Here is a 27887-nt window from a genome sequence, read left to right as displayed (position 1 = left end):
TTGCTTTTAGTGTCTATACGTATAGACAAAAATGTAGATACCTTCAAATCAATCTTTGTCCTTATATGTAGAATTTATACCGAATATATGTAACTTGTACAGAGTTCACGCTTAAATTTTAGTTGTTGAGATTGTGCAGTTCTATGTTGAACCTCACAGAGAGTTAATATACTTTGAACTTGTTCATGACAAATGAATGAATGATAACCAAGCGTTATGAGATTTGAAGGTAACTAATGAATACTAGTGGATTGGGCTTATCCTTCTGCCAGGATCAGTGATGAAGTAAAAATGTAAAATACTAGCCCCCGGCTGATTTTTATTTTATTTTATTTTATTTATTTATTTATTTATTTATTTATTTTTGCTGCCGGCAACCTATCCATGGAGGGGAAATAGCAGTGGAGGAAAGAGAGAGAGAGCGTTCTAGAGAGAGAAACGTGGAGGTAGAGAACAACTAAAAGTAATAGTTGTGTTATAAATTTTTTTTACGTTTAGAAATAAGTATGGAATGTATTAACTAAGGGATAATAAATGAAATCAATTATAGTATTAATGATGGTTTTTTTTTTACTATTAGATCTATTTAAATATAATAGTTTAAAAAATGTGTAATTCTTTAGAATTATACCGTGTATAATTTAAACCCATCTATATATATATATATATATTAAATCTAGCAAAGAGGGTAATACTTCAGACAAGGAATTATAGAATTACCAGAGTCAAAAGAACAAACGCCCTTAAACAAGGAATTAAAGAATTATCGTTGAGTAAACCAACTATCTTCAAGTCCACGGACACTGTCCTTACTTTTTCTTTGGGAATTGTGAGTTGTTACTAATTTACTCTTCCCAAATGAACCAAGACAAGAATTTGGAGCTACACTAAACTAGTAAAAGCCAAGCCAAGCCAAGGTACAAATGAACCTAGGCCTATGTTGTTACTTGCTACTCCACCTCCACTAGATACTTTGTCCCCAGAAGGGGAAGGAAAAAAAAAGTTTTGAAGGAAATATTTAATGAAGGATTTTGACAGCTTAGAAAGATTATGTCTTGTTTGGTACAGCTCCATAACCAATATAGATATGAAAAGAAGAAAAAAAAATTGTCCACACAAAAAGAGGAAATAATTTTTGAGTGAATCTAGTGCTTCATTAATTATGTATTAGATTGTGACTGATTGCTTATCACTTTTATATGCATTTGTCACTTTTTTCATTTACAGTCTACCACATGAACAATTATGACACAATTACGTCATTTTACATGGTCTTAAAATTTTTCACAATATATCTTTCAATATCCAGAAATTTGTAATTAAAAAGAAAAGAAAAAGGAAGTAGAAAGCATCAATAGAGAGACAAAGAGATCATGTACAGGTTACTCAAGAGTCAAAAGTGGGTTGCACTAATGATTGATTGTATAAATCTGATGGTTTGATGGGCATTATTTTTGATAGGGGACAGGTCAATTTGCTTAAGCGATTGGCACACAGTGACACAGATCTCCAATTTTTTAATTAAGCTTTTCTAAAAGAATTCAGGTATCTGGTTGATCTTTCTCTATACACCTTTCATTATAAAATTGCTCCTAAAGATTTGGTTCAATGTACAAGATGATTTCATGCTCCTTTGACTGTAAATATTGAACCCACACGCTTATACACACACATAGAGGGGGAAAGATTCCTTGCTAAAGAATTAGGTACTTTCCAATTGTTTTATCATAATCTTCACTCATATATTATAAACTAACAAGTTGTATTAAAAAAACTAACAAGCTGTGATGTATAATACCAACACAAAGTAGATCTTATCCTTATTGAACCAAAGTTAAACTATTAACTTTAACACCAACTTTTTTTTACCCATTATAGGAAAGCAATAGTTAAATATAATTTTCCAATTACTTTAAGGCCTAATAAGGTTTGTCCCTAGGATTAAACTATTCTTTCTATACTCTCATGGCCTTAAATGAAAGCTATCCAAAAACAACCATTCTTATCGTTACCATCATCTCCAAGAAGAAATGTGTGTAAACCAACTATACGGTCTATACCCGACTACCAAAGTTGAAAATCCCAACCGAAATTTATTGTAGAAAAAAGTTTAGAAAAATGAAAAATCATTTTGGCATATATGGATTCCTTCAAAATTCACAATGCTTTGGTCTTTGTTTTAAAAAAATAATAGTACTATATTGCTACACTATCAATCTTCTATCATTACTTTCTTATATTATCCTTTTTTTTTTTAATAGATTAAACTTTTATTATAAGAGGATTAGATTGTTTAAGAGTTCTTAGAAAACTCCACGCACTAGAGTTTCTTTAATCTTTACGGCACTAATAGAATGCATGAGTTAGATGCTTCCACGTCACTCACATTTAAAAAGTAATATTGAAGAAGTGGTAACCAAAAATCATCCTATTTTCTTCTGAAAAAAAAAATCCTCTTATTTTGACTATATTTAGAGAAATGATTTTGTACACCTATGTTACACCCTCTTTCACATAAATGTGATTTTTTATGTAGACCGTAGTAAAAGAGTATTGAATGGGGATAGAATTTTGTTAGTCAAATTCTCTCTCTCTCTCATTAGTGCTAATATCACATTCTTAGGGAAGGCAAAATGCCTCCATCACAATCGTCCCTATTCCAGCCTTGCACTGGTTCTTGTGCTGTCTTAATAAGGTTAGGATAGGGCACTCATGGTTCACCCCACCCTGTGATGTTGAGTCGTTGACATTCCTAACTATGTTTATTATTTATTGAGGCTATCTACAAAATTCTATTATTTATCGAGGCTATCTACAAAATTCTATCATTGTTGAAATTCTCTCCTAATTTTTCTTAATTTCCAAGTCCATACTCAAATTACAAAATCTTTAATTTGCAAGCAACACAGTAATCAAGATTGATTTGCAATGTCCATCCTATCATTCAAAATTAATTTTAAATTCAACAAATTAGTGGGCACATTAATATGTCAAATTAATTGATCAATTCTCATTATATGCAAATCAACCCACTAATTTGTTAATTTTAATATTGATTCTAGATCATGGGGTTCGCAATGAAAATTAATTTGAAACAGAAGGCTGAACACTTTTTTTTTTTTTTTTTTAAGTTAGGGTGAACATTAGTACATTATCACTAATGATCCCATAATTCCAGATAAAAGCTATAATTAATTCAACACGTCAAATTTTCTCCTAAAAAAAAAAAAAAATCAACACTTCAACTAAGTCTCAATTTTCAACACTATTGCGCACTCTTAGCATGATGATTACTTTACAAGTATAAGTACTTGTGGAGTGTGGCGGGGGGCAAGGGCGGGGGTTCAAATATCTAGGAGAGAGTTTCACATACATATATATTTATTTAGATTAAGTTAAAGTAGAATTTCTATCTTGTAAAAAAAAAAAAAAAAAAAAAAAGCTTCAACTCTCTAACATCTAAACTAAAAATTGGAAATGAGAAAGATGGAAAGTGTCACTATAAGTTCCTTTAATAATGAGGATTCCATAGACAAGCACGATGGCAAGGAGATTTTTTTTTTTTAATTATTTTTTTTCTTTTAATAATTGCAACAACAAGGGTGGAGGAATCAAATCCTAATTCTCCTCATGAATAATAGCAAGTAATGCTACTGATCGAGCTACAAAACTCTTGACCTCAATTAGAGTTTGATCTCATTAAAAAATTTCACTGGAAATTTGGGATTATAATGTATAACACAATTTATAAGAGTTTCATTCTCATAATAATTTCTTGCTAATGTAAAGGTGATTAGAAGAAACAACAAACATCAAAACATACAATAGGAGATATTAATGAAACTAGAGGGGAAAATCGTGCAAGTCTAAGGAGGTGGGGTTGGCAGTTTTAGAATGTTTATAACACATTATTATGTGAGGTAATTAATCACGTGTGATCCATCCATTTCATACTCACCCTTTGGAATAAGGGAGCTTTATGTCTTAGAGTTTCTCAAGAAATCCAAAAGATCTAACTAGAATATCTTTTATATAATTTTATACACATATTTTCCAACTACAATTAAGCTTGCCATGGCCAGCACATTATAATCTTCATTCATTCTTTCATTTTATTTATTTTTTCAGTTGATTTGATTATAATTTAAGAAATGAATTGGGGACTTTTATATACCTAACATTTGGATTTGGTAATGATTGTCAACCAAACTGAATTTGTTTTTATAAGCATGCATGTTACCAATGTGTGCTTGCAATATTTTGCTTTGTCACATAAATATTTATTGCAATCTTCTTAAGGACTACTTGAACGTTTAATATTCAATACACTCGGTAGAGATAGGGCAAGAATCCTACAATTGGGAGGTCATATTAGACAGGAATAAGTTGTATATGACTCAGGATTTGAAGGCTACATCTTATACTTTAATACGTAAATATTTGGAGACTACTCTTTTATATATATATATATATATTTTCTTTTTTCTTTTTCTTTTTTTACAAAAAGAATAAGCTTTGAATGTAAGGCCTATTTTTAAAAGCATTTCACCAAAGTAGCTCCGTGACTCCGTCCATGCAAACCCACCTACTAAATCTACATGTTCACAAAATATTAGCGAAAAGTACATGATGACACATTGATAATTAAGATTTTTCCCTACTCAACAATTTATTATAATTCCTTCTTTTTTTTTGCTGGTTTTGTTTTGTTTTATTTTTATTCTTATCTTTTTCAATGCTGGTAAGAGCATCCCATTACTTTGAGGAAGTTTGTATTGTTCCCAACCCAACTCTTTTTATTCTTTTATTTATTTACAGCAGTGTATATCGACTCTCCAATTACAAGGGTTTCGCAAAATTTTTCATACCATGGTGAGTCTAGATAAACATCAATAAACTTGTCAAATCAGCTTTTGTAAAAAAATGTTATAAAAATTATTGGGTACGCAATATTACTCTAACTCCCTAGACTTTAGGGTTTGAAACTTGGATGCCATGTACTCCCTGAAATAAATCTATGTAATTCAAATTTACTAATACCTCACAATCTCTTCTTGCTTGTGTTGGTACTTGGTAATTTTGTTTGGTCCAGAAGCTAATAAAAGTTATTTATGGGACCATTTAATTGCACGTTGCAAGAGGACCCTTGATATTAAATGAAATTTATGTCTGTATCTTTTTTCTTTTTTCTTTTATTTTTTGACAATTTTTCTCTACCTTTTTAGGTGAAGGAGATATTTTGATGCATTCTAAATGTTAACTGCTAGACAGAGACATTTATAAATAAGTAAATAAAAATCTTGGCCAAAACCAAACGTCAAGAGTCACTTAGGACTTAGGGTTTCATTGATCCATTTGTCTCTCTTCACGTTTCATACCAACCTTTGTTGTTGTTTTCAACGAAAACAGGAAAAGAATAGCTAGAAAATAAGAAATGGGCTTCAACATAAAGAGAGGAAATTTAACATCTATAGTGAATATAGTAATTTTGAAAGAGAGAATAAAATAATTTTATAGTTTTAATTAATCGCAAGTTGTAATCATCTAAACTCTAGAAAAATCACTGAACTAGAGAATTTTGGATACTTATTTTTTCCATCTTAATTTCACTATGATTTAGACATTCAACTACCTTTGTAAACTTGAAGACTGAACGTACGTAAAGTATTGTAATGTTATTCACCGAAAAAAGAATAGTGAAATGTTTTTAACTTAATTTTGTGTTTGTTTAAGTTTTTAAAAGGGTTTCTATTCTCTTCTTTTTCACCCATTTTTCTGATGACTAATTGTTAGTGCACATTTCTTGTTGCACACAAAATACACATAAGTTTGTTTTTCAAGTCACAATTTCAGTTTAAAAACAAACTTGTATGTACTTTTGTGTGTAATAGCTAGAGCAGTGTGTAATAAACATTGTCTTTCTCTGATATAGGGAGCCAACAATCTTGCCATGTGTGAACACTTTATGTCTCTATACACTATACTTATGAGTTTGGTTCCGTTTTCTAAGATCCACATTGCTCCACCTATACTCCAAATGTGTGAATATGATGTCCCAGTCTTACACTAGCATTTAGGAATGTGTCACTGGGGGAAGTACTCTGCCTTCAAAATTTTATACTCAAAAGTGATTTTGGTTGTGTTTGGTTCCATAAAATATTTTCCGGAAATGCTATTTTTGTGAAAGGAAAATATTTTCAAGTGTTTGGTTGCATTATGAAAATTGTTCTAAAAAATATTTTCATGTGTTTGGTAACATTCTAAAAATGCTATTTTCCACCACCACCCACACAAAACCCACCACCACACAATAGGAAAACCACCAAAACACCACCACCCACACCACCACAACAACAACAATAATCAACATCACAGAGAAAGAGAGATCGGTTCGTGAGTTTCCGGCGAAGTTGAAGGCTCTGGGTCCCCGGCGAAGTCGAAGTCTCGTGGGTCGAAGGCTCTGGATCGAAGATCAGTGGGTCGAAGGCTCTGGGTTCGTGGCGTGATCTGGGCTCTGGGTTCACCGGCAAAGTCGAAAATTGGTTCGTGGGTCGCCGGCGATGAGCTCTCTCTCTCTCTCTCTCTCTCTCTCTTTGCGCGCGAGCGCGATCTCACTCTCACTCTCTCTCTCTCTCTCTCTGTTTTCCAAAAAATGAGATTTGAAAGTAAAATTAAAAAAAAAGAAATGATTTTACACCCAACACACAGTCAACTGAAAAGCATTTCCGGAAAATTTATTTTCCATGCGCAACCAAACACCCGCATTTATGGAAAAGTATTTCAGAAAGTGATTTGAAGCCAAAACAAACATAGCCTTTGTTCATTTTGGAGTAGCCACCAAACCTGTTTAGCTTGTAATATTTTATACTAAAAGTCAAAAGTGATTTCGTTCATTCGGAGTAACCACCAAACCTGTTTAGCTGGAAATATTTGGTACTCAAAAGTGACTTTGTTCATTTTGGAGTAGCCACCAAACCTGTAGTTTAGCTAGTAATATTTGGTCAAAAGTCTCAAAATCTTTGAACCCTAAGCCACTCCATTCTTTCTTTCAACATAATCTTTCTCAGCTCATCCAATGGATTCCTCGATCTCCAGCATTCCCCACCAAAATCTACCTATCATATATGGCATTAGTCTCCTTGATTGCATATTGACACCAATAGTGATTTCCAAAAAAAGACACCAAACGTTTGAAAACACTTTTGACATATGTGGAGATGGCTTGGACCACTACTTTTACAAAAATTTCTCTCCCTGCTTTACTCAATAATTTTCTCTATTTCCATTGCTTTTATAGCTGTTCACTGCTATTAACATCTTTTTGTTTTTTGTTTTTTTATATTTTTCTTATGCAATTTGCTCTTTATAAATCATAGGAAATTCTTTCTTATAAAACGATTTTTTTATTTTTTTATTTTTGAGTATAAAGGAGTTAATAGCAGTGATAAATATGATATCACTACCATTAATTAACTCCTTTTTTAAACTTTTTTTTTTGAGTTTTAAAACAAATTCTTTCTTAAACTTTAACAAATATAAAACAATATCATATTCTTTATAAATCATATTCTTTACACTTTGGGTTTGGTCAATGAGTGCCAAAGTGTACTGGACATTGGTTAATTTTGAGTTTTATTGCAATCGAACATTTTTTTCTAGGGAGTCGCACAACTTTTTGTTAACAAATCATTTGTTTTTTTTTTTTTTGTTTTTTTGATTTTTTTTGGCTACTTTCCAATACAACATAACCCAGTCAATAATTTATCCTTAATGATTGCAGTTGAGCACCTTATACCATTTTCCTAATACCTTTTTTTGTTTTTTGGGTAGAAACATTTTCCTAATACTTTATATATGGTGTCTATTGACTTTATCTTTGTGTGACATGTACAGCTTGTAACCTTTGTGTTGCCTTGTTATTAGACTGTCATGATATGCTAAAATAGACTGTTATAATTTATACTCAAGTGGCCCTTATTTTTTATTTTTTATTTTTTTGACTCGTCACAGTTTAAACAGGAATATATATTAACTAAACAGACCCACATATTTTTGTTGCTACCCAGAGTTCCAATACACGATAGGTTTCCTTTTTACTCAAAAAAGAAAAAGAAAAAGAAAAGATAGGTTTCCTTATTCTAGTCTTTCTAGACATTGTAGTTTCATTTTCCAGTCTTTCTATCTGAAATCATTAATTTTTTTTTTCCCAGCGTATAACAAATGAGGACGTAGGAATTGAATCCAGATTCTTTCTACTAAAAAATTATGAAATTGTCTTTACACGTTGAGATATATTAATAAAGATATTAAATTCTTTAAAGACTTGATCACTGGTATAAACCAAAAGTTAGAAGGACTTGGTGTAGACCAAGGGTTTACACCCTCCAACAAGAACATATCACATCATCATTTTACTAAAATATAAATACATCTAACTAGACAAGATAATAAACCATATTTTAGATTTTAACTTTTAAGTAAAAGGTTTTTATGATGTTATTAGGTGCGGTAAGATGCATTAAGTTTTAAGTAAAAATTGATATGACAATATCTTATAAAATGGTGTAAAACCAATATTTTACTAAATTTTGGTATGCGACGTATTTGATATTACCCCGCATGATGAATTCAAATCGGCTTACTAAATTTTGATATGTGACAATATCTTATTAGATAGTGTAAAATATTACTTTTACACCCCATCTTTATCAAATTCAGACTCATTAATAAATGGTGGTTATATATTAATAAATTCATGTCTATACTATTTTTTATATTTTCCCTTATACTCCACTAATTTTGGTATGTTACGTATTTGATTTTTTTTTTCTTTTTTCATTCTAAATTTTAGTTTTATTTTTTCAATAATTTAATAGTTATAACAAGAATGAGGAATTTGAACTCAAGATGTATCCATTGTAAACATGCAAAAGTACCAACTAGTTAAGTTACAAAACTTTTAGTACGCATTAGTTATTTTATAAAAAAAATAAAAGGAACACATGAGAAATTGTGATGGATGAAAAATTAAGTGAAACATAAAAAGTGATACAAAAATTTGTATTTGTATGTGATAGGGATACATTGGGTTGTACACACCTGTTAATTAATGTAGTCCCGTCATAATGTTTGCAATGTCTTCTCTTTTGTTTTATTCTTCTTTTATCACTTTGATGGGTCTTTTATTACAATCACGTACAAATTAAGTTAACACTAATTGCACAAAGCTCGATAAATTTGGAGCAGACAAGGTTGCATTACAATGAAAGATGAGTCATCCTTTTGTCTCTTGGCACACAGATAAGGTTATACATACTTAAAATGGGAGAGATGGTCCAATGGTCCAATCCTTGAATTGCTTTATGTGGATTGAAATATCATTATCCAAGAAAGATGAGTCAAATCCTTGAATTGCTTAATGCGGATTGAAATAACATAATCCAATCAAATGTGTCTCAATACAGAGTTAATTATACATGTTTGGTCTGGAATGCCCCAGACTCAGCTATCGGAGAAATGATACATGTTGATTGCAATTTGCTATCACTATCTTAATTACTTACACGTCGTTTTTATGTTGCTTGCTGCCGACACTGTCATATCACCATCAAGTGAGAAGTGAGTATCACCTAACTACAACATCTCCTATTGAAGAGCATGTCACGCAAGCTCCTCACTCCCATCATATCATCTTAACGATCTTTCTTGAACCAGCAAGTCGTGTCTTTGTAGACTGAATGAGAATTGAATTCTTTGTTACAAACCGCTTCCATAGTACTAGCATTAATGTTTACTAGTATGTAATTCTATGTATATATACAAATATAATTAAAAATAATTGTAATTAATACACACATGTATATATAATATAATATGTTTCTACTACATATTCATAATATTACATAAATAACTTATCAATCTAAGTTATTTTAGTTACACAAAAAATGGCTCATAAAAGTAAAATTATTTAAATTCTCCCTTCTTTTAATTATATATATAGAGTTAGATTTTTTATTAAGTTTTTGATAGTTTATTTATATTGAATTCCTTATTTTTTATACTGAATTAACTCACTTGGTATAAAAATTAAAAAATTTAGATGGGACACATAATGCAAAATTAGATTCTAATTGAAATCTAATTGAATTTTCTCTCCGTTTTGGCTTTATATATATATATATATAGTCATCGTATTGTGATTGAGACACAATATTGTACAAAATAAATCTAATAATACAATTTTATTAAAAAAATTGTTACTATAAATTAATATATTATGATTTATGCACTACACAAATCATAGGAATGATAAATTTATATAAAAATAATTATCACACCACTCACATTTATTTTGTTTTTACTTGTTACAACTTATACTAGTTAGAACATTCATATTTTATGAGCTAAAATAGCATTTCAACCCAAATATGTCTAATAAATATAAAAGAACACCAACATTGGATTATCAATCTGTTGGCCAAAATGATATTTTGCTACTTTGCTTCTCCAAAAATTGGTAACATTGTAGCTTAGCCAAACCATTTCTTTCTTTCTTTTCCTTTCATTGTACCCGATATTCTCTCTCTCTCTCTGTTGCTCTTTGTCTTAGTGAACTCTCTCTTCCCCATGATGCAAGAAAGTTCTAGTGAGACCGACAACCTAAACCACTCCGGCGAGATAGAGACATGGAAGCAACGCCAAATCAAGTTGATCGCTAATCTTGCTACCTTATTGATGACCCAATCTGCTCTAACAAGATAGAGACACAGAGAGAATCATAGCGCATGCAAAGAATTAAAGCTTTGTCGCTAGGTTTTTGAGTTGGTATTTGAGTCTATTTGAAAGAGAGCGGTAGATCATAGATTACAATTTATTACGTGAATGGCGGATTTATATCTATTTGTGTGTTTCTATATATTTATATTTATTGGAATTTGTGTAGGCTTTCGTTTTGCATTTTGCAGTGATTTGTGCATCCTTCATTTTTTATTTCATTTTATAATGATTTGTAATTGAAAAAAACAAAAGTAGAAAATAATATTTAAATAGAATAGAGAAATAAATTAATAGTTGGTGTAGGGTTAGGATTTGTGGCCCAAGCCCAAAACAATAAACTTGTAGAATATGGGTGAAAAAACTAGGTTAAATATGGGATTAACAACATCTAATCACAACTCTCAAGCACAAGTTAACATGGAACTACACATAAAGAGTGAATATCCGAAGAGCTATATTAGTGATTATATGATGAACAAAGATCTTAGGATTACACTCCAGTTCTCTCCACTTCTTTTTTTTTTTTTCCTCTTTCCTCCTCTTCCTGTTAGGAGCCTCCTTCCTTTATATAGCCCCCCATTCTTTTCATCTCCATCGTCCACTTGTTCCTCATCCATGAGTTTACTTGAGTACGTGTCACGTCAAGTATCTTCTTTTAACTCTGTGTGAGTGGCGGTAGGTTATGATGCACTGTTCAGGAGTTTTCTCCACATAAATGTGGCCAGAAAAGCTGCTGCAGAGTATTAAATACGGTGGTAGCAGCTTTCCCTTTAGATATTTCTCCATTCTTATCGCTTCCCAGCATACTCAGAGCTTATCTTGATCAGGTGGAGTCCTCGGAAGGTCATTTTCGCCTTTTACACCCTCAATTGATTTATAACATTTGCGTCAGAGGACTACAACCTCCTCGGACAGGAGATATACTCTTCGGATTGTAATAATTCTTCCTTCTAAGGGTCCCACTTCCAGATGGGCCCTGCCCTTACCATCTCCTTCTTTTCGGTCGCAAAATAGCTCTCACATGGGCTCTCGGCCCATTATATTGGACTGGGCCCTTTTCCCCCCCCACAATAGCCCCTCAAAATTTTAATTTTTCCCTCGCATCCGAGGAGAAAAAGTAAAATTTTGATTTGCCACGCAAGGAAAAAGAGATAAAAATAAAGAAAAATACAGAAATTTAAAAGGGGGAAGTCATAAATACCCCCATTTACACGCGCGCGGGCATAGAGACGAGCGATTCATTATTGCCGCTGTCAGTTCCGTATTCCCAAAGCGCTGTATTAATTACTCTAGGCGGCGTTTTGTTCTTTGCATCCAACGGTGAGTTGTTGATCCAACGGACAGGGTTCTTCTTCGGGATTTGGACGAAATGAATGACATCGCTTCATCTGTCTCCGCATATAAACCCCTAGAGGAGGTTATTTTTCTTCACTTTACGCATTCTCAGAGTACCCAGAGAGTTCTTTCCTTCAAAACCTTTCAAGCGTCTTCGGATTTCCGTGTTCTTTGCTTCCTGAATCTACAAAGAATCCATCTCGAGTCCAGGGATTTTACTTCAATCTTGTTTATGTAAGTTTCGGCTCCTCCTGAGTATTTACTTTCTTCTCGGCTATCGTTTTCTTCCCTCAAAACCCTTTTCCTGTCCGCTACATCAGTCACTCTAAAAATGGGCAAATTCCAACATCTCGTCGATAGTCCGGCGTTGATAGAGGAATTTAAGTGAAATTACGGTATCCCGCGGGGGATAAATCTGAGATACTGCCCTCCAGAGCAGATACTAACAGCCCGAAGAGAGGGAGAGGTCGTAATCCCAATGATAGCCTTCATTGAAGGGGGAATGACCCTCCCAATGGGCTCCATCACTCTAAATTACCTTCGCAACCACAGGCTCTCACCTGAGCAGTGCGCGCCCAACACCTTTAGGATATTAGGGGTCATCGATGCCTTGAACGAACAGTTAGGACTAGGGCTGACCTGGCATGACTTAGCATACATGTATGAGTGTCATAACCAAAAAGGGGAGGGATATTACCTTAAATCTCGATCTGACGTCGTTAGATTGTTCTCCTGCCTTCCCAAATCGAATAAAGGGATGAAAGACGACTATTTAATCGTCTCAGGCGCATGGCACGACGGTCTACACTGTCCGACCGAGCCAGGAGAGCCAGGTGTGACTTCTTAGACTTAGGATCTCTAACAATAGTCTTAGGATCTGTCATCCTATTTCAATTTTCTGACCCGATCTGTCTACTTGTTTGTTTTACAGATAAGGCACACACTGCTCCTCGGCTCAGCCTTATCAATGCCCCCGCCCTCAATTACCTACTACGCTCGGAGATATTCGTAAGCGAAGATGGACAGCTCCGGTCCATCCCACTCATACTCGGCTACACGCTTAAGAAAGCAGACATCCAACCAGCTGGCAACGCCATCACACAGGGTGATCACCAATTACAGCAAATAGACGTCGCTCGGCAACACTTTTTGGCGTCATACAACCTCCCACCTGTTCCACACCCCAATCCACAGGGCATCCCCCTGCTAATCCGACCAGTTCAACAAGTTCCTTTCGAATCGGCGGCAGTAGGAGAGAGAGTAGGCTCTTCATTCGCTTCGTTAGAGGAATAGATTGACAGATTCAAATTTGAAGGGGACACTTCAGGGGGGGTTCAGGTAATACCCTCTTCAGATTCCGATGAGGAAACCGACAGGCATTCCTGAGTCCACTAACCACTTCTGCTAACTACAGTTCCTGAGGACTCTTCTGAAGAAGAAGAAATGTCTGACTTGAAGCTTCTTCTGAAGAAAAGGGGTAGTAAAGCTGAGTCCAAGGCGACAGGGACCTCTCGGCCAGCGGTGAACTTACCTCCACCCCCACCCCCACCTCAGGTCTCTGATCCGGCCTTGAAATCGATTCCAGATCTGAAGAAAAAGAGGCCTCTCGAGCCTGAGGACCGGGAGGTGGTGGTGCTAACCAAAACCACTAAGCAGCAGAAGGTGATAAAGGATCACCGCAACAAAAGACCCTCTTCCATTGAGAGCAGGGAAGAGCCTTCTATGGCCGACGTGCGCCGAGGGCAACGCACTTGGTCTCCCAGGCTGGAACTAGATGGGGTTCCATTTTCCTAGGAAACCTCGGTCAGGAACTACGATGGGGGCAGAACGGGGTTGATAACTGAAGCTTTGGAGCAACCATTGCTCCTCCCCCGTGACATGGAATCATACAGGCGTTTTAGCTAGTATGATCTCTTCATGTCCCTAAAGAGGGACCTGGCCATGGTAAGCATGCTCACTTGACTCTTCAGTTGGAATAGTGATTTTATATATTTTATGCTAACTGCACTACTTTATTTGTTCAAATTACCCAGCAGGTCTTCGTGGCCGAAGAGTGGAATCGGAAGGCCTATGTTGAAGCCCAAGCGGAGGCCCACTCTAGGTCCAAGGCTAAAAAGACACTGGGCAGCCTAAAGGAGTAGGTCTCTCGGATCTCGGACTAGCTAAAAGGGGTGACCCAAGAAAGGGATAGCCTCAATGCCGGTCTGAGAAATGCTAAGACCTAGGCCAAGGCCCAACGCAAGTTGCTGAATGATACTCAGAGCAAACTAGCATCTGAGAAGGCGCTTGTGAAGGAACTTCACGCCGAACTCCAGAAGGCCAAGGAGGCTGCCAAAGAGGCTCGGAGGGACGCTTAGTTGGCCAAGGAGGCGACCGAGGCCGAAAAGAAAGCGTCCTACCAACTGGGAGTGGAGATGACGGAAAAGGGTCTTACTGAGCAATTTGCTTCAGTCGCCCAGGACTACTGCGACATGACCTGGGGCAAGGCACTAGATGGTGCTGGAGTGCCTACTGACTCTGACCTGAGGCTGCCCAAGAGTATTTTTTGTGACCCAGACATCCGAGAGCTTCCAGAAGCTGACGCCCCTCCTCCAACACAACTCTCAGAGGTCTCGGAGCTGCCTTTGGTTGACCAAGCTCCCCCAGTCACCCTTGAGCCTACCAAGGATTCCAGCCAGCCAGGTGATTAGAGCCTCCCTACTGAGCTACCTAAGGAAAAAGGCGAGGGCTTGGGAGAAAAGGAAGCATCCTCAGAACCCAAAGACCAAGCCCCAATAGAAACTTAGACTGTAGGCTCTTTTGTTTGTTTGTTTGTTTTTTTTTTTTTTTTTTTTTTTTTTTTTTTTTTTTTAAAGGAAAGGGATCTATATGTTGGACGCGCCAGATTCTGCGATTGTTGCCCTGGTTCAGCCATGATCAACTGCTGCACTTTCCCTTACACTCAAGCTCTCCCACAGACGTGCGCCAATTGTAGGGTTAGGATTTGTGGCCCAAGCCCAAAACAATAAACTTGTAGGTATGGGTGAAAGAGTAGGTTAAATATGGGATTAACAAATCTAATCACAACTCTCAACACAAGTTAACATGGAACTACACTAAAGAGTGAATATCCGAAGAGTATATTAGTGATTATATGATGAACAAAGATCTTAGGATTACACTCAGTTCTCTCCACTTTTTTTTTTTTTTTTCCTCCTCTTCCCGTTAGGAGCCTCCTTCCTTTATATAGCCCCCATTCTTTTCATCTCATCGTCCATTTGTTCTCATCCATGAGTTTACTTGAGTACTGTCACGTAAGCATCTTCTTTTACTCGGTGTGAGTGGCGGTAGTTAGGATGCACTGTTCAGGGGTCTTCTCCACATAAATGGGCAGAAAAGTTGCTGCAGAGTATTAAATACGTGGTGGTAGCAGCTTTCCTTNGAGAACCAATAAGGGGAACAAGTTATCATAATGAACAAAGAAATAATTCGATTAATAATAGTACCTTTTGAGGTTATTTACATTCTAGGGGCGTGGTATTACATGATTATCCAAGTCCTCTAGGAAATATGCCCCAATGCCAGCACATGAAGTAATGCGATATGGTCCTTCCCAGTTTGGTCCTAATTTTCCCCACGCTGGGTTTTTCGCAGTGCCAATGACTTTTCTAAGCACCAAATCACCAAGTTCTAAGGGCCTTAGCTTGACGTTGGCATCATAGCCCTGCCTAAGTTTCTGCTGGTATTGCGCCAGCCGAACCATTGCACTTTCTCTTCTTTCTTCGATTAAATCCAAGCCTGCTTCTAAGAGCTCATCATTGCTGGTCGGACTGAACAAGTTAGTTCTTAAAGTTGGGAAACCTATTTCCAAAGGAATGACAGCTTCAGCCCCATAAGTCATTGAAAAAGGAGTCTCTCCAGTAGATCTACGAGGTGTAGTTCTATAAGCCCAGAGCACGTGTGGCAACTCTTCAACCCACTTACCCTTCGCGTCGTCCAACCTCTTCTTTAACCCATTAACTATGACTTTGTTAACTACTTCAGCTTGCCCATTCCCCTGAGAATAGGAAGGGGTAGAGTATCTGTTCGTGATTCCCAGTTCGCTACAATAACTCCGAAATGCGTTACTGTCAAACTGTAAGCCGTTGTCCGAGATGAGAGTATGAGGAACTCCGAAACGGGTGACAATACTCTTCCACACAAATTTTGCACATCCACGTCTCGAATATTGGCTAGAGGCTCAGCTTCGACCCATTTCGTGAAATAGTCTGTGCCGACCAGAAGGTACTTCCTGTTTTCTGCAGCCTTTGGGAATGGACCCACTATGTCCAAATCCCATTGGGCAAACAGCCACGGGCTAGATAGTGGGTTGAGGACTCCACCTGGTTGGTGTATGTTTGGTGCGAATCGCTGACATTGATCGCACTTCTTTACATAGTTATAGGCTTCTTTTTGCATGTTCGGCCACCAATACCCTTAAGTAAGGGCTCGGTGGGCCAATGACCTGCCTCCAGTATGACTCCCACAAATTCCTTCATGCAATTCCTCTAGTAGCAACTCAGCCGCCTCTGGATGAATACATAATAGGTATGGTCCTGAGTAGGAACGTTTGTATAACTTTCGGTCTTCGGACAGCCAAAACCTGGTAGCCTTCCTTCAGATCTTGTCAGCCTCTCCCCGCTCTTTCGGCAAAGTGTCATCCTTCAAGAATTTTATTATGGGATCCATTTAGCAGAAACTTTCTCGAATCTGGTGCACTCGGACTGCATCCCCTCCTGCTCCGGTGGGCTCATGAAAATCCTCGACGAGGATAACTCTCAGCAAATCTTGCTTTGAAGAGGTGGCTAGTGTGGCCAAAGAGTCTGTGTGCGCGTTACTACTTCTAGAAACATGTAGCAAGCTAAAAAATTTGAATTCCACCTGTAGACGTTTGACTCGATTCAAGTATCCTTGCATTCTTTCATCCTTCACTTCAAACTCCCCATGTACTTAGCCCACAACTAATCTTGAATCCGAGAACAACTCCACGACCTTTCCTCCCATTCTTCGGACCATAGCCATTCCCATCAACAGGGCTTCATACTCTGCCTCATTATTGGTTGCACCAAAATCCAGCCTTAATGACTTTTCAATGATGATTCCTTCTGGAGATATCAAGACCAGCCGCACTCCAGAACCTTTTCGGTTTGCAGCACCGTCTACATACACTTCCCAACGGGCAAGATCTCGTTGAGAAATCATGCCAACCGATTTTCCATCCATGTCTCTCTTTGTTATTACTTCTTCTAAGCTAAGCTCTGTGAACTCGACCACTAAATCCGCTAGGATCTGCCCCTTAACTGAAGTGCGAGGCATATGTTTGATATCGAAGGCTCCTAAAATAGTACCCCACTTGGCTATCCTTCCCGTGTAGTCGGCACTTCGGAGTACTGTCTTAAGTGGGAGTTGCGTGAGCACAACGATAGTATGTGCCTGGAAGTGGTGGGGCAATTTTCGCGTTCCCAGTACCACTGCTAAAATAGCTTTTTCCAATGGCAAGTATCTGATCTCGGCTTCATGTAGAGACTTACTTACACAGTAGACCGGCCTTTGTACCCCTTGATCCACTCTTATCAGCACTAAACTTACAGTATGGGGGACCACTGCAATATAGGCGAATAAGACCTCATTTGGTTCAGCGCTAGACATAATTGGTGGCCGAGACAAGTAGTCTTTAAGTTGTTGGAAAGCCGAGGCACATTCTTCAGTCCATTCAAATCCCCTCCACTTGTTGATCAGCGAGAAGAAGGGTTTACATCTATCCGCGGACTTGGAGATGAATCGGTTCAAAGCAGCTGTCATCCCTATTAACTTTTGGACCTCTTTCGGATTTCGAGGAGGCTGCAGATTTTGAATAGCCTTTATCTGATCAGGATTGACCTCAATTCCCCTGTGCGTTACCATGTAACCTAAAAATTTGCCTGATCCCACACCAAATGAGCACTTCGACGCATTCAAGTGCAACTTATGTCTCCTCAGGGTCTCAAAAACGTTATCAAGATCCTTCAAATGCTCAGAAATAACCTTGCTTTTTACCACCATGTCATCTATATAGACCTCAATGCTTTTGCCCAATTGTGATTCAAACATCTTGGTTATTATTCGCTGATAAGTAGAACCTGCATTTTTCAGACCAAACGGCATCACTTTATAGTGGTAATTACCAATGGGGGTAACAAAAGCGATTTTCTCCTGGTCATCCGGGACTAACGGTATCTAATGGTAACCTTGGAAAGCATCCAAGAAACTCATCCGAGGATGGCCGACAATAGCATCTACTAATTGATCAATCTTCGGCATAGGGAAAGTATCCTTAGGACAAGCTTTATTTAAGTCCGTGAAGTCCACACAAACTCGCCACTTTCCACTCTTCTTCTTTACCACCATAGTATTTGCCAACCATTCGGGGTAAAAAACTTCTTTAATAGCCCCAGCTTGTTTGAGCTTCATCACCTCTTCCTTGACTGCTTCAACATGCTCTTTGGATGGCCACCAAGGAGGCTACTTCTTTGGTACACTCAGAGGGTTAACCCTCAAATGATGGCAAATGAACTCCGGGTCCACTCTTGGGGCTTCATAAGTACTCTAGGCGAATAGATCAATATTTCTTTTAAGGAAGTCAATTAGCTCTTCTTTCTCTGGTTGAGGTATCTGGGATCCGATTTGAAAATATCTCTCAGGATTGGTCCCAATTAAAACCCGCACTAGGTCCTCGCATTTAACGCCTTCATCATGACCTTCAACGGGTGACAACCGACCCTTTAACTGCTATAGGTCTCCCTCCGTCCTGGCTGAGGATTCAATCTCAGGCTCGTGTTGTATGGCAGTAACCAAACATTGCCTAGCCGAGGATTGATCTCTGCGGATCACACAAACGTGCCCTTCAGAAGGATATTTGATTTTCTGATGCAGAATGGAGGAAACATCCCCTAGCGTGTGTAGCCAAGGTCTGGCTACAATCGCCGTATAAGGGGAGTAAACATCGACAACAATGAAATCCACTTCAACCACTTCCGAACCAGTCTGTACGGGCAGCCGTATTTGCCCTTTCGGGGTGACCATCCTTCCCTCGAAGCTGACTAGGGGAGAACAGTATGGAGTTAAGTCATTGAGCCTGAGGTTCAGCCCCTTGAAAAGATCAGGATACATAATCTCCACCATGCTACCCTGGTCCACCATCACCCTCTTCACATCATATCCCCCAATCCTGAGTGTGATTACCAAAGCATCGTCATGAGGTTGAATGGTTCCAGCTTTATCCTCGTCCAAAAAGCATAGTACAGGCGAGACAACTTGTATATGGCTCCTCGAATCTTGGCTAATATCCCCTGCTGGTAGCCGAGCCACTGACATAACTTTGGACGGCCAGGACCCTGTTCTTCCTGGCGCTGCGAAAATGACATTAATAGTACCTAATGGAGGTTTAGTAGAATCCCTCTTCTCGGACTCAAAATTTACTTGGCTTCCTCGGCCACTGGAATGGTGCAAAAGGTGCCTCAACCTGCCTTCGCGGACCAACTGGTCCAAGTGATCCCACAAACTTCTGCAGTCTTCAGTGGCATGCCCATGGTCTTGATGGTATTGACAATATAGATTGTGATTACGCCTCTCAAGGTTCCCTACCATTTTACTCGACCACATAAAGAATGATTCATTCTTAATCTTTTCCTGAACTTGATGAACCAGCTCCTTGAATATTGTATTGACAGCCTGGGCATTTGCTGAGCCTGACTGCCCAGCAAAATCTCTCCTCGGCTTATTGCTGTTGTAACAGTCCGACCTAAAGTCCTTCCTGTCCTGGGGGATAGCCTTATCCTTACCCTTCCCTTACTGCTGATCTTCTTCAACCCTTTTATATTTTTCAATACGATCCATAAGTTGACGCATGTTAGTGACAGGCTTGCCAGACAAGGATGTCCTTAAACCATGATCAGTGGGGAGACCCAGCTTGAATATGTCTAGGGCCATTGCATCAAAGTTGCCCTCCATATCGTTAAACATCTCCCAATACCTATCCGAATAGGCCTTAAGGGACTCACCTTCACACATGCTCAAGGATAGCAGAGAAGACAAGGGCCTGGCCACCCTTTGGCATGTGACGAAACGTGAACCAAAAGCCTGAATGAGCTCTTGGTAGGAATTGATGGAGTCTGCTTTCATATTGTCAAACCATCTCATGGCCACGAGTCCAAGGCTAGAAGGGAATACCTTGCACATCAAAGTTTCATCTCTAGAGTAGACAGCCATCCTTTGGTTAAAGTGGCTCACATGCTCTACAAGGTCAGTTTTACTGTTGTAAATAGTAAAGGTTGGCTGGTTGAAATGCCGAGGAAGCTTTGCTCCTTCAATCCTACACGTGAACGGTGACCTGGAGATTTGGTTCAAAGCCTTGCTCATGGCATCATTTCCCACCCCTCCATGTGATGGCCTTTGCGGTTGCTTTTTGCGAGGGTGTTCATCATCATATGAAAAAGATTCACTAATTGGAGTTCGAGACCTCTATTCATAAGTGATGTCTTGTTCCTTACCTGAGTCGTCATCAGAACGCGAGGCAGCACGTTTTCTTTTCACATGGTGCAGCTCCCTTCTTAACCTTTCAATCTCTATTTGCATGCTGTTTTTCTCTGCATGAGAAACATGACTTCCGCCACGAGGTTGAGTTCGTTCAGTGTGTGTAGTATGTACACTACCTTCACAGTCTTGTCTCCGCTCCAAATTGAGAAAGGGATCTATATGTTGGGACGCCCCAGATTCTGCCGATTGTTGCCCTGGTTCAGCCATGATCAACTGCTGCTACTTTCCCTTACACTCAAGCTCTTCCCACAGACGGCGCCAATTGTAGGGTTAGGATTTGTGGCCCAAGCCCAAAACAATAAACTTGTAGAGTATGGGTGAAAGAGCTAGGTTAAATATGGGATTAACAACATCTAATCACAACTCTCAAGCACAAGTTAACATGGAACTACACGTAAAGAGTGAATATCCGAAGAGCTATATTAGTGATTATATGATGAACAAAGATCTTAGGGTTACACTCCAGTTCTCTCCACTTTTTTTTTTCTCCTCTTCCCGTTAGGAGCCTCCTTCCTTTATATAGCCCCCCTTCTCTTTATCTCCATCGTCCATTTGTTCCTCATCCATGAGTTTACTTGAGTACGTGTCACGTCAAGCATCTTCTTTTAGCTCGGTGTGAGTGGCGGTAAGTTAGGATGCACTGTTCAGGGGTCTTCTCCACATAAATGCGGTCAGAAAAGTTGCTGCAGAGTATTAAATACGGTGGTAGCAGCTTTCCCTTTAGATATTTCTCCATCTTTATCGTTTCCCAGCATACTCAGAGCTTATCTTGATCAGGTGGAGTCCTCGGAAGGTCATTTTCGCCTTTTACACCCTCAATTGATTTATAACATTTGCGTCAGAGGACTACAACCTCTTCGGACAGGAGATATACTCTTCGGATTGTAATAATTCTTCCTTCTAAGGGTCCCACTTCCAGATGGGCCCTGCCCTTACCATCTCCTTTTTCTCGATAGCAAAATAGCTCTCATATGGGCTCTCGGCCCATTATATTGGACTGGGCCCTTTTCCCCCCACAGTTGGGTTTATGGATTGATTAGGTTAAAAAGAAGGAGCAATGCACTAGACTCGTTTCAAGAGAGTCACTTGTCCACTTTTACCCATGTGTCATTATAGTAAAGTGATACCATGATAATGCACTTATATATATATATATATATACATTTGATAAAGATTAATGCTTCTAATTAGAACCCAACCCTTCCACTTACTTTTTAAAAAAACTAGCCTCATCACACTCACTCCTCACGTGCGATAAGGCTTTTTTTTTTTAATATTAAATTTAATGTAATTTTTCAACTTGAATTTATCTATTGTTAGCGAGGTTATACAAAAAATGAATTTTTAAAAAACTAAAATTTAAGATTTGAAATAGAGTAAACTGCTAGGTTTAGTGTGTGCTAGTTTTTAAGGGAAAAAAAAATCTATCAAACGTGCATGAGATATATTTAAATAGAGAGTGTGTTAATTTTTAGGAAAAAAGTTTATTGGGTAGTTTTATTTTTTAATTTTGTTGAATTACAATTTTAACCCCATTTTTTATTTTTTAAGAATAATGATTATCTAATTAGATTAGGGATATTTTTGACATTTTCTGAAGTCATAACTAACTTTCTAAATTCTCTTAATATATAGAGATTATAGAGATAAAAAGGGACAAAAGAAATAGATAAGTCTCTCTCTCTCTTTTTTTTCCCTCAAAAAAAGTCTCTCTCTTTCTTAAGGTAGAAACATAGAAGTCTTGATAAAGAGAAAAAAAAGAAAAGAAAGTAAAAAGTAAAAACATGGGGTGAGTAGAATATGGGAGAGATAGCAGAGTTAAAGACATTGAATAGTAGTGGTTTTTTAATAGTAGGAGTTTTTTATTTTCCAAAATAAAAAAGAGGAGATTTGGAAAGAAAGAAAAAAAAAACCGTGAGATTAGAGTAAGGATAAAGGAAAAAAGAAAAGAAAAAAGTAAAAAAGCGGCGTGAAATACGGGAGAGATATGAGAGTTGAGTTTGAAAAACCAAGTGGAAAAGTGATTCTATTTTATAGGGAATTAAAGATATATTTTTATGGAAATGTCCTATTTAAACCTAACTCGTAGTGAAATTTTTTTAACCACAAAATTGAAGATCCCAAACCAAAGAAACTTTTAAATCATATCATATTATATATAATAAAAATTAGGGTTAGACGCTGTGGTTGCATCAAGTGACTTCACCAAATTGCTGAAATTTTAATAAATTTTTAAATTTTAAGAATAGATATATACATATTTTTTGGATATATATGACAAATCAAGTAATGAAAAAAAGAAGTATTCGATTTACAATTATAATAGTTGTGTTTATCTAAAATGTTATCAACAAAACCTAAAATCAATAGAATAGAATTACCTAAAGATAGAATTTAAATAAAAAAGAGAGATAAAAATACGTAAAAGAAAAAAAAATGAGAAATGATACATGTTGATTGCAATTTGCTATCACTATCTTAATTACTTACACGTCGTTTTTATGTTGCTTGCTGCCGACACTGTCATATCACCATCAAGTGAGAAGTGAGTATCACCTAACTACAACATCTCCTATTGAAGAGCATGTCACGCAAGCTCCTCACTCCCATCATATCATCTTAACGATCTTTCTTGAACCAGCAAGTCGTGTCTTTGTAGACTGAATGAGAATTGAATTCTTTGTTACAAACCGCTTCCATAGTACTAGCATTAATGTTTACTAGTATGTAATTCTATGTATATATACAAATATAATTAAAAATAATTGTAATTAATACACACATGTATATATAATATAATATGTTTCTACTACATATTCATAATATTACATAAATAACTTATCAATCTAAGTTATTTTAGTTACACAAAAAATGGCTCATAAAAGTAAAATTATTTAAATTCTCCCTTCTTTTAATTATATATATAGAGTTAGATTTTTTATTAAGTTTTTGATAGTTTATTTATATTGAATTCCTTATTTTTTATACTGAATTAACTTACTTGGTATAAAAATTAAAAAATTTAGATGGGACACATAATGCAAAATTAGATTCTAATTGAAATCTAATTGAATTTTCTCTCCGTTTTGGCTTTATATATATATATATAGTCATTGTATTGTGATTGAGACACAATATTGTACAAAATAAATCTAATAATACAATTTTATTAAAAAAATTGTTACTATAAATTAATATATTATGATTTATGCACTACACAAATCATAGGAATGATAAATTTATATAAAAATAATTATCACACCACTCACATTTATTTTGTTTTTATTTGTTACAACTTATACTAGTTAGAACATTCATATTTTATGAGCTAAAATAGCATTTCAACCCAAATATGTCTAATAAATATAAAAGAACACCAACATTGGATTATCAATCTGTTGGCCAAAATGATATTTTGCTACTTTGCTTCTCCAAAAATTGGTAACATTGTAGCTTAGCCAAACCATTTCTTTCTTTCTTTTCCTTTCATTGTACCCGATATTCTCTCTCTCTCTCTCTCTCTCTGCGTTGCTCTTTGTCTTAGTGAACTCTCTCTTCCCCATGATGCAAGAAAGTTCTAGTGAGACCGACAACCTAAACCACTCCGGCGAGATAGAGACATGGAAGCAACGCCAAATCAAGTTGATCGCTAATCTTGCTACCTTATTGATGACCCAATCTGCTCTAACAAGATAGAGACACAGAGAGAATCATAGCGCATGCAAAGAATTAAAGCTTTGTCGCTAGGTTTTTGAGTTGGTATTTGAGTCTATTTGAGAGAGAGGGGTAGATCATAGATTACAATTTATTACGTGAATGGCGGATTTATATCTATTTGTGTGTTTCTATATATTTATATTTATTGGAATTTGTGTAGGCTTTCGTTTGCATTTTGCAGTGATTTGTGCATCCTTCATTTTTTATTTCATTTTATAATGATTTGTAATTGAAAAAAAAAAGTAGAAAATAATATTTAAATAGAATAGAGAAATAAATTAATAGTTGGTGTAGGGTTAGGATTTGTGGCCCAAGCCCAAAACAATAAACTTGTAGCGTATGGGTGAAAGAGGTAGGTTAAATATGGGATTAACAATATCTAATCACAACTCTCAATCACAAGTTAACATGGAACTACACATAAAGAGTGAATATCCGAAGAGTTATATTAGTGATTATATGATGAACAAAGATCTTAGGATTACACTCTAGTTCTCTCCACTTTTTTTTTTTTTTTTCCTCCTCTTCCCGTTAGGAGCCTCCTTCCTTTATATAGCCCCTCATTCTTTTCATCTCTATCGTCCACTTGTTCCTCATCCATGAGTTTACTTGAGTACATGTCACGTTAAGCATCTTCTTTTAACTCTGTGTGAGTGGCGGTAGGTTAGGATGCACTGTTCAGGGGTCTTCTCCACATAAATGTGGCCAGAAAAGTTGCTGCAGAGTATTAAATACAGTGGTAGCAGCTTTCCCTTTAGATATTTCTCCATCCTTATCGTTTCCCAGCATATTCAGAGCTTATCTTGATCAGGTGGAGTCCTCGGAAGGTCATTTTCGCCTTTTACACCCTCAATTGATTTATAACATTTGCGTCAGAGGACTACAACCTCCTCGGACAGGAGATATACTCTTCGGATTGTAATAATTCTTCCTTCTAAGGGTCCCACTTCCAAATGGGCCTTACCCTTACCATCTCCTTCTTCTCGGTTGCAAAATAGCTCTCACATGGGCTCTCGGCCCATTATATTGGACTGGGCCCTTTTCCCCCCACAATAGCCCCTCAAAATTTTAATTTTTCCCTCGCATCCGAGGTGAAAAAGTAAAATTTTGATCTGCCACACAAGGAAAAAGAGATAAAAATAAAGAAAAATACAAAAATTTAAAAGGGGGAAGTCATAAATACCCCCATTTACACGCGCGCGGGCATAGAGATGAGCGATTCATTATTGCCGCTGTCAGTTCCGTATTCCCAAAGCACTGTATTAATTACTCCAGGCGACGTTTTGTTCTTTGCATCCAATGGTGAGTTGTTGATCCAACGGACAGGGTTCTTATTCGGGATTTGGACGAAATGAATGACATCGCTTCATCTATCTCCGTATATAAACCCCTGGAGGAGGTTATTTTTCTTCACTTTACACATTCTCAGAGTACCTAGAGAGTTCTTTCCTTCAAAACCTTTCAAGCCTCTTCGGATTTCTGGGTTCTTTGCTTCCAGAATCTACAAAGAATCCATCTCGAGTCCAGGGATTTTACTTCAATCTTGTTTATGTAAGTTTCGGCTCCTCCTGATTCTTTACTTTCTTCTCGGCTATCGTTTTCTTCTCTCAAAACCCTTTTCCTGTCCACTACTTCAGTCACTCTAAAACTGGGCAAATTCCAACATCTCGTCGATAGTCCGGCGTTGATAGAGGAATTTAAGCGAAATTACAGTATCCCGCGGGGGATAAATCTGAGATACTGCCCTCCAGAGCAGATACTAACAGCCCGAAGAGAGGGAGAGGTCGTAATCCCAATGATAGCCTTCATTGAAGGGGGAATGACCCTCCCAATGGGCTTCATCACTCTAAATTACCTTCGCAACCACAGGCTCTCACTTGAGCAGTGCGCGCCCAACACCTTTAGGATATTAGGGGTCATCGATGCCTTGAACGAACAGTTAGGACTAGGGCTGACCTGGCATGACTTAGCATACATGTATGAGTGTCATAGCCAAAAAAGGGCTGGATATTACCTTAAATCCCGATCCGACGTCGTTAGATTGTTCTCCTACCTTCCCAAATTGAATAAAGGGATGAAAGACGACTATTTAATCGTCTCGGTCGCATGGCACGACGATCTACACTGTCCGACCGAGCCAGGGGAGCTAGGTGTGACTTCTTAGACTTAGGATCTCTAACAATAGTCTTAGGATCTGTCATTCTATTTCAATTTTCTGACCCGATCTGTCTGCTTGTTTGTTTTACAGATAAGGCACACACTGCTCCTCGGCTCAGCCTTATCAACGCCCCCGCCCTCAATTACCTACTACGCTCGGAGATATTCATAAGCAAAGACGAACAGCTCCGGTCCATCCCACTCATACTCAGCTACACGCCTAAGAAAGCAGACATCCAGCCAGCTGGCAACGCCATCACACAGGGTGATCACCGATTACAGCGAATAGACGTCGCTCGGCAACACTTTTTGGCGTCATACGACCTCCCACCTGTTCCACACCCCAATCCACAGGGCATCCCCCTGCTAATCTGACCAGTTCAACAAGTTCCTTTCGAACCGGTGGCAGTAGGAGAGAGAGTAGGCTCTTCATTCGCTTCGTTAGAGGAACAGATTGACAGATTCAAATTTGAAGGGGACACTTCAAGGGGGTTCAGGTAATACCCTCTTCAAATTCCGAGGAGGAAACCGACAGGCATTCCTGTGTCTGCCAACCACTTCTGCTGACTACAGTTCCTAAGGACTCTTCCGAAGAAGAAGAAATGTCTGACTTAAAGCTTCTTTTGAAAAAAAAAAGGGTAGTAAAGCTGAGTCCAAGGCGACGGGGACCTCTCGGCCAGCGGTGAACTTACCTCCATCCCCACCCCCACCTTAGGTCTCTGATCCGGCCTTGAAACCGATTCCAGATCTGAAGAAAAAGAGGCCTCACGAGCCTGAAGACCGGGAGGTGGTGGTGCCAACCAAAACCACTAAGCAGCAGAAGGTGATAAAGGATCACCGCAACAAAAGAGCCTCTTCCGTTGAGAGCAGGGAAGAGCCTCCTATGGCCGACGTGTGCCGAGGGCAGCGCACTTGGTCTCCTAGGCTGGAACTAGATGGGGTTCCATTTTCCTAAGAGACCTCGGTTAGGAACTACGATGGGGGTAGAGCGGGGTTGATAGCCGAAACTTTGGAGCAACCACTGCTCCTCCCCCGCGACATGGAATCATACAGGCGTTTTAGCTAGTATGATCTCTTCATGTCCCTGAAGAGGGACCTGGCCATGGTAAGCATGCTCACTTGACTCTTCGATTGGAATAGTGATTTTATATATTTTATGCTAACTGCACTACTTTATTTGTTCAAATTACCCAGCAGGTCTTCGTGGCTGAAGAGTGGAATCGGAAGGCCTACGTTGAAGCCCAAGCGGAGGCCCACTCTAGGTCCGAGGCTGAAAAGGCACTGGGCAGCCTAAAGGAGGAGGTCTCTCA

At 37.9% G+C, this 27887-nt stretch overlaps 1 protein-coding gene across 1 annotated transcript; it reads right to left on the bottom strand.

The window, feature by feature from the left end:
• Positions 1 to 18897: 18897 nt before the first annotated feature.
• On the bottom strand, positions 18898 to 19482 carry LOC136063789 (uncharacterized). The gene has a single exon (XM_065764684.1). The coding sequence runs from the start codon at positions 19480 to 19482 to the stop codon at positions 18898 to 18900; it is 585 nt and encodes a 194-aa protein (XP_065620756.1).
• Positions 19483 to 27887: the final 8405 nt, after the last annotated feature.

This window comes from Quercus suber, unplaced genomic scaffold (assembly GCF_002906115.3).
Source record: "Quercus suber isolate HL8 unplaced genomic scaffold, Cork oak 2.0 scaffold_578, whole genome shotgun sequence".
In the NCBI taxonomy this organism is placed as follows: domain Eukaryota; kingdom Viridiplantae; phylum Streptophyta; class Magnoliopsida; order Fagales; family Fagaceae; genus Quercus; species Quercus suber.
Note: the sequence above shows the minus strand (reverse complement) of the source record. Positions and strands in the feature narration are given on the sequence as shown.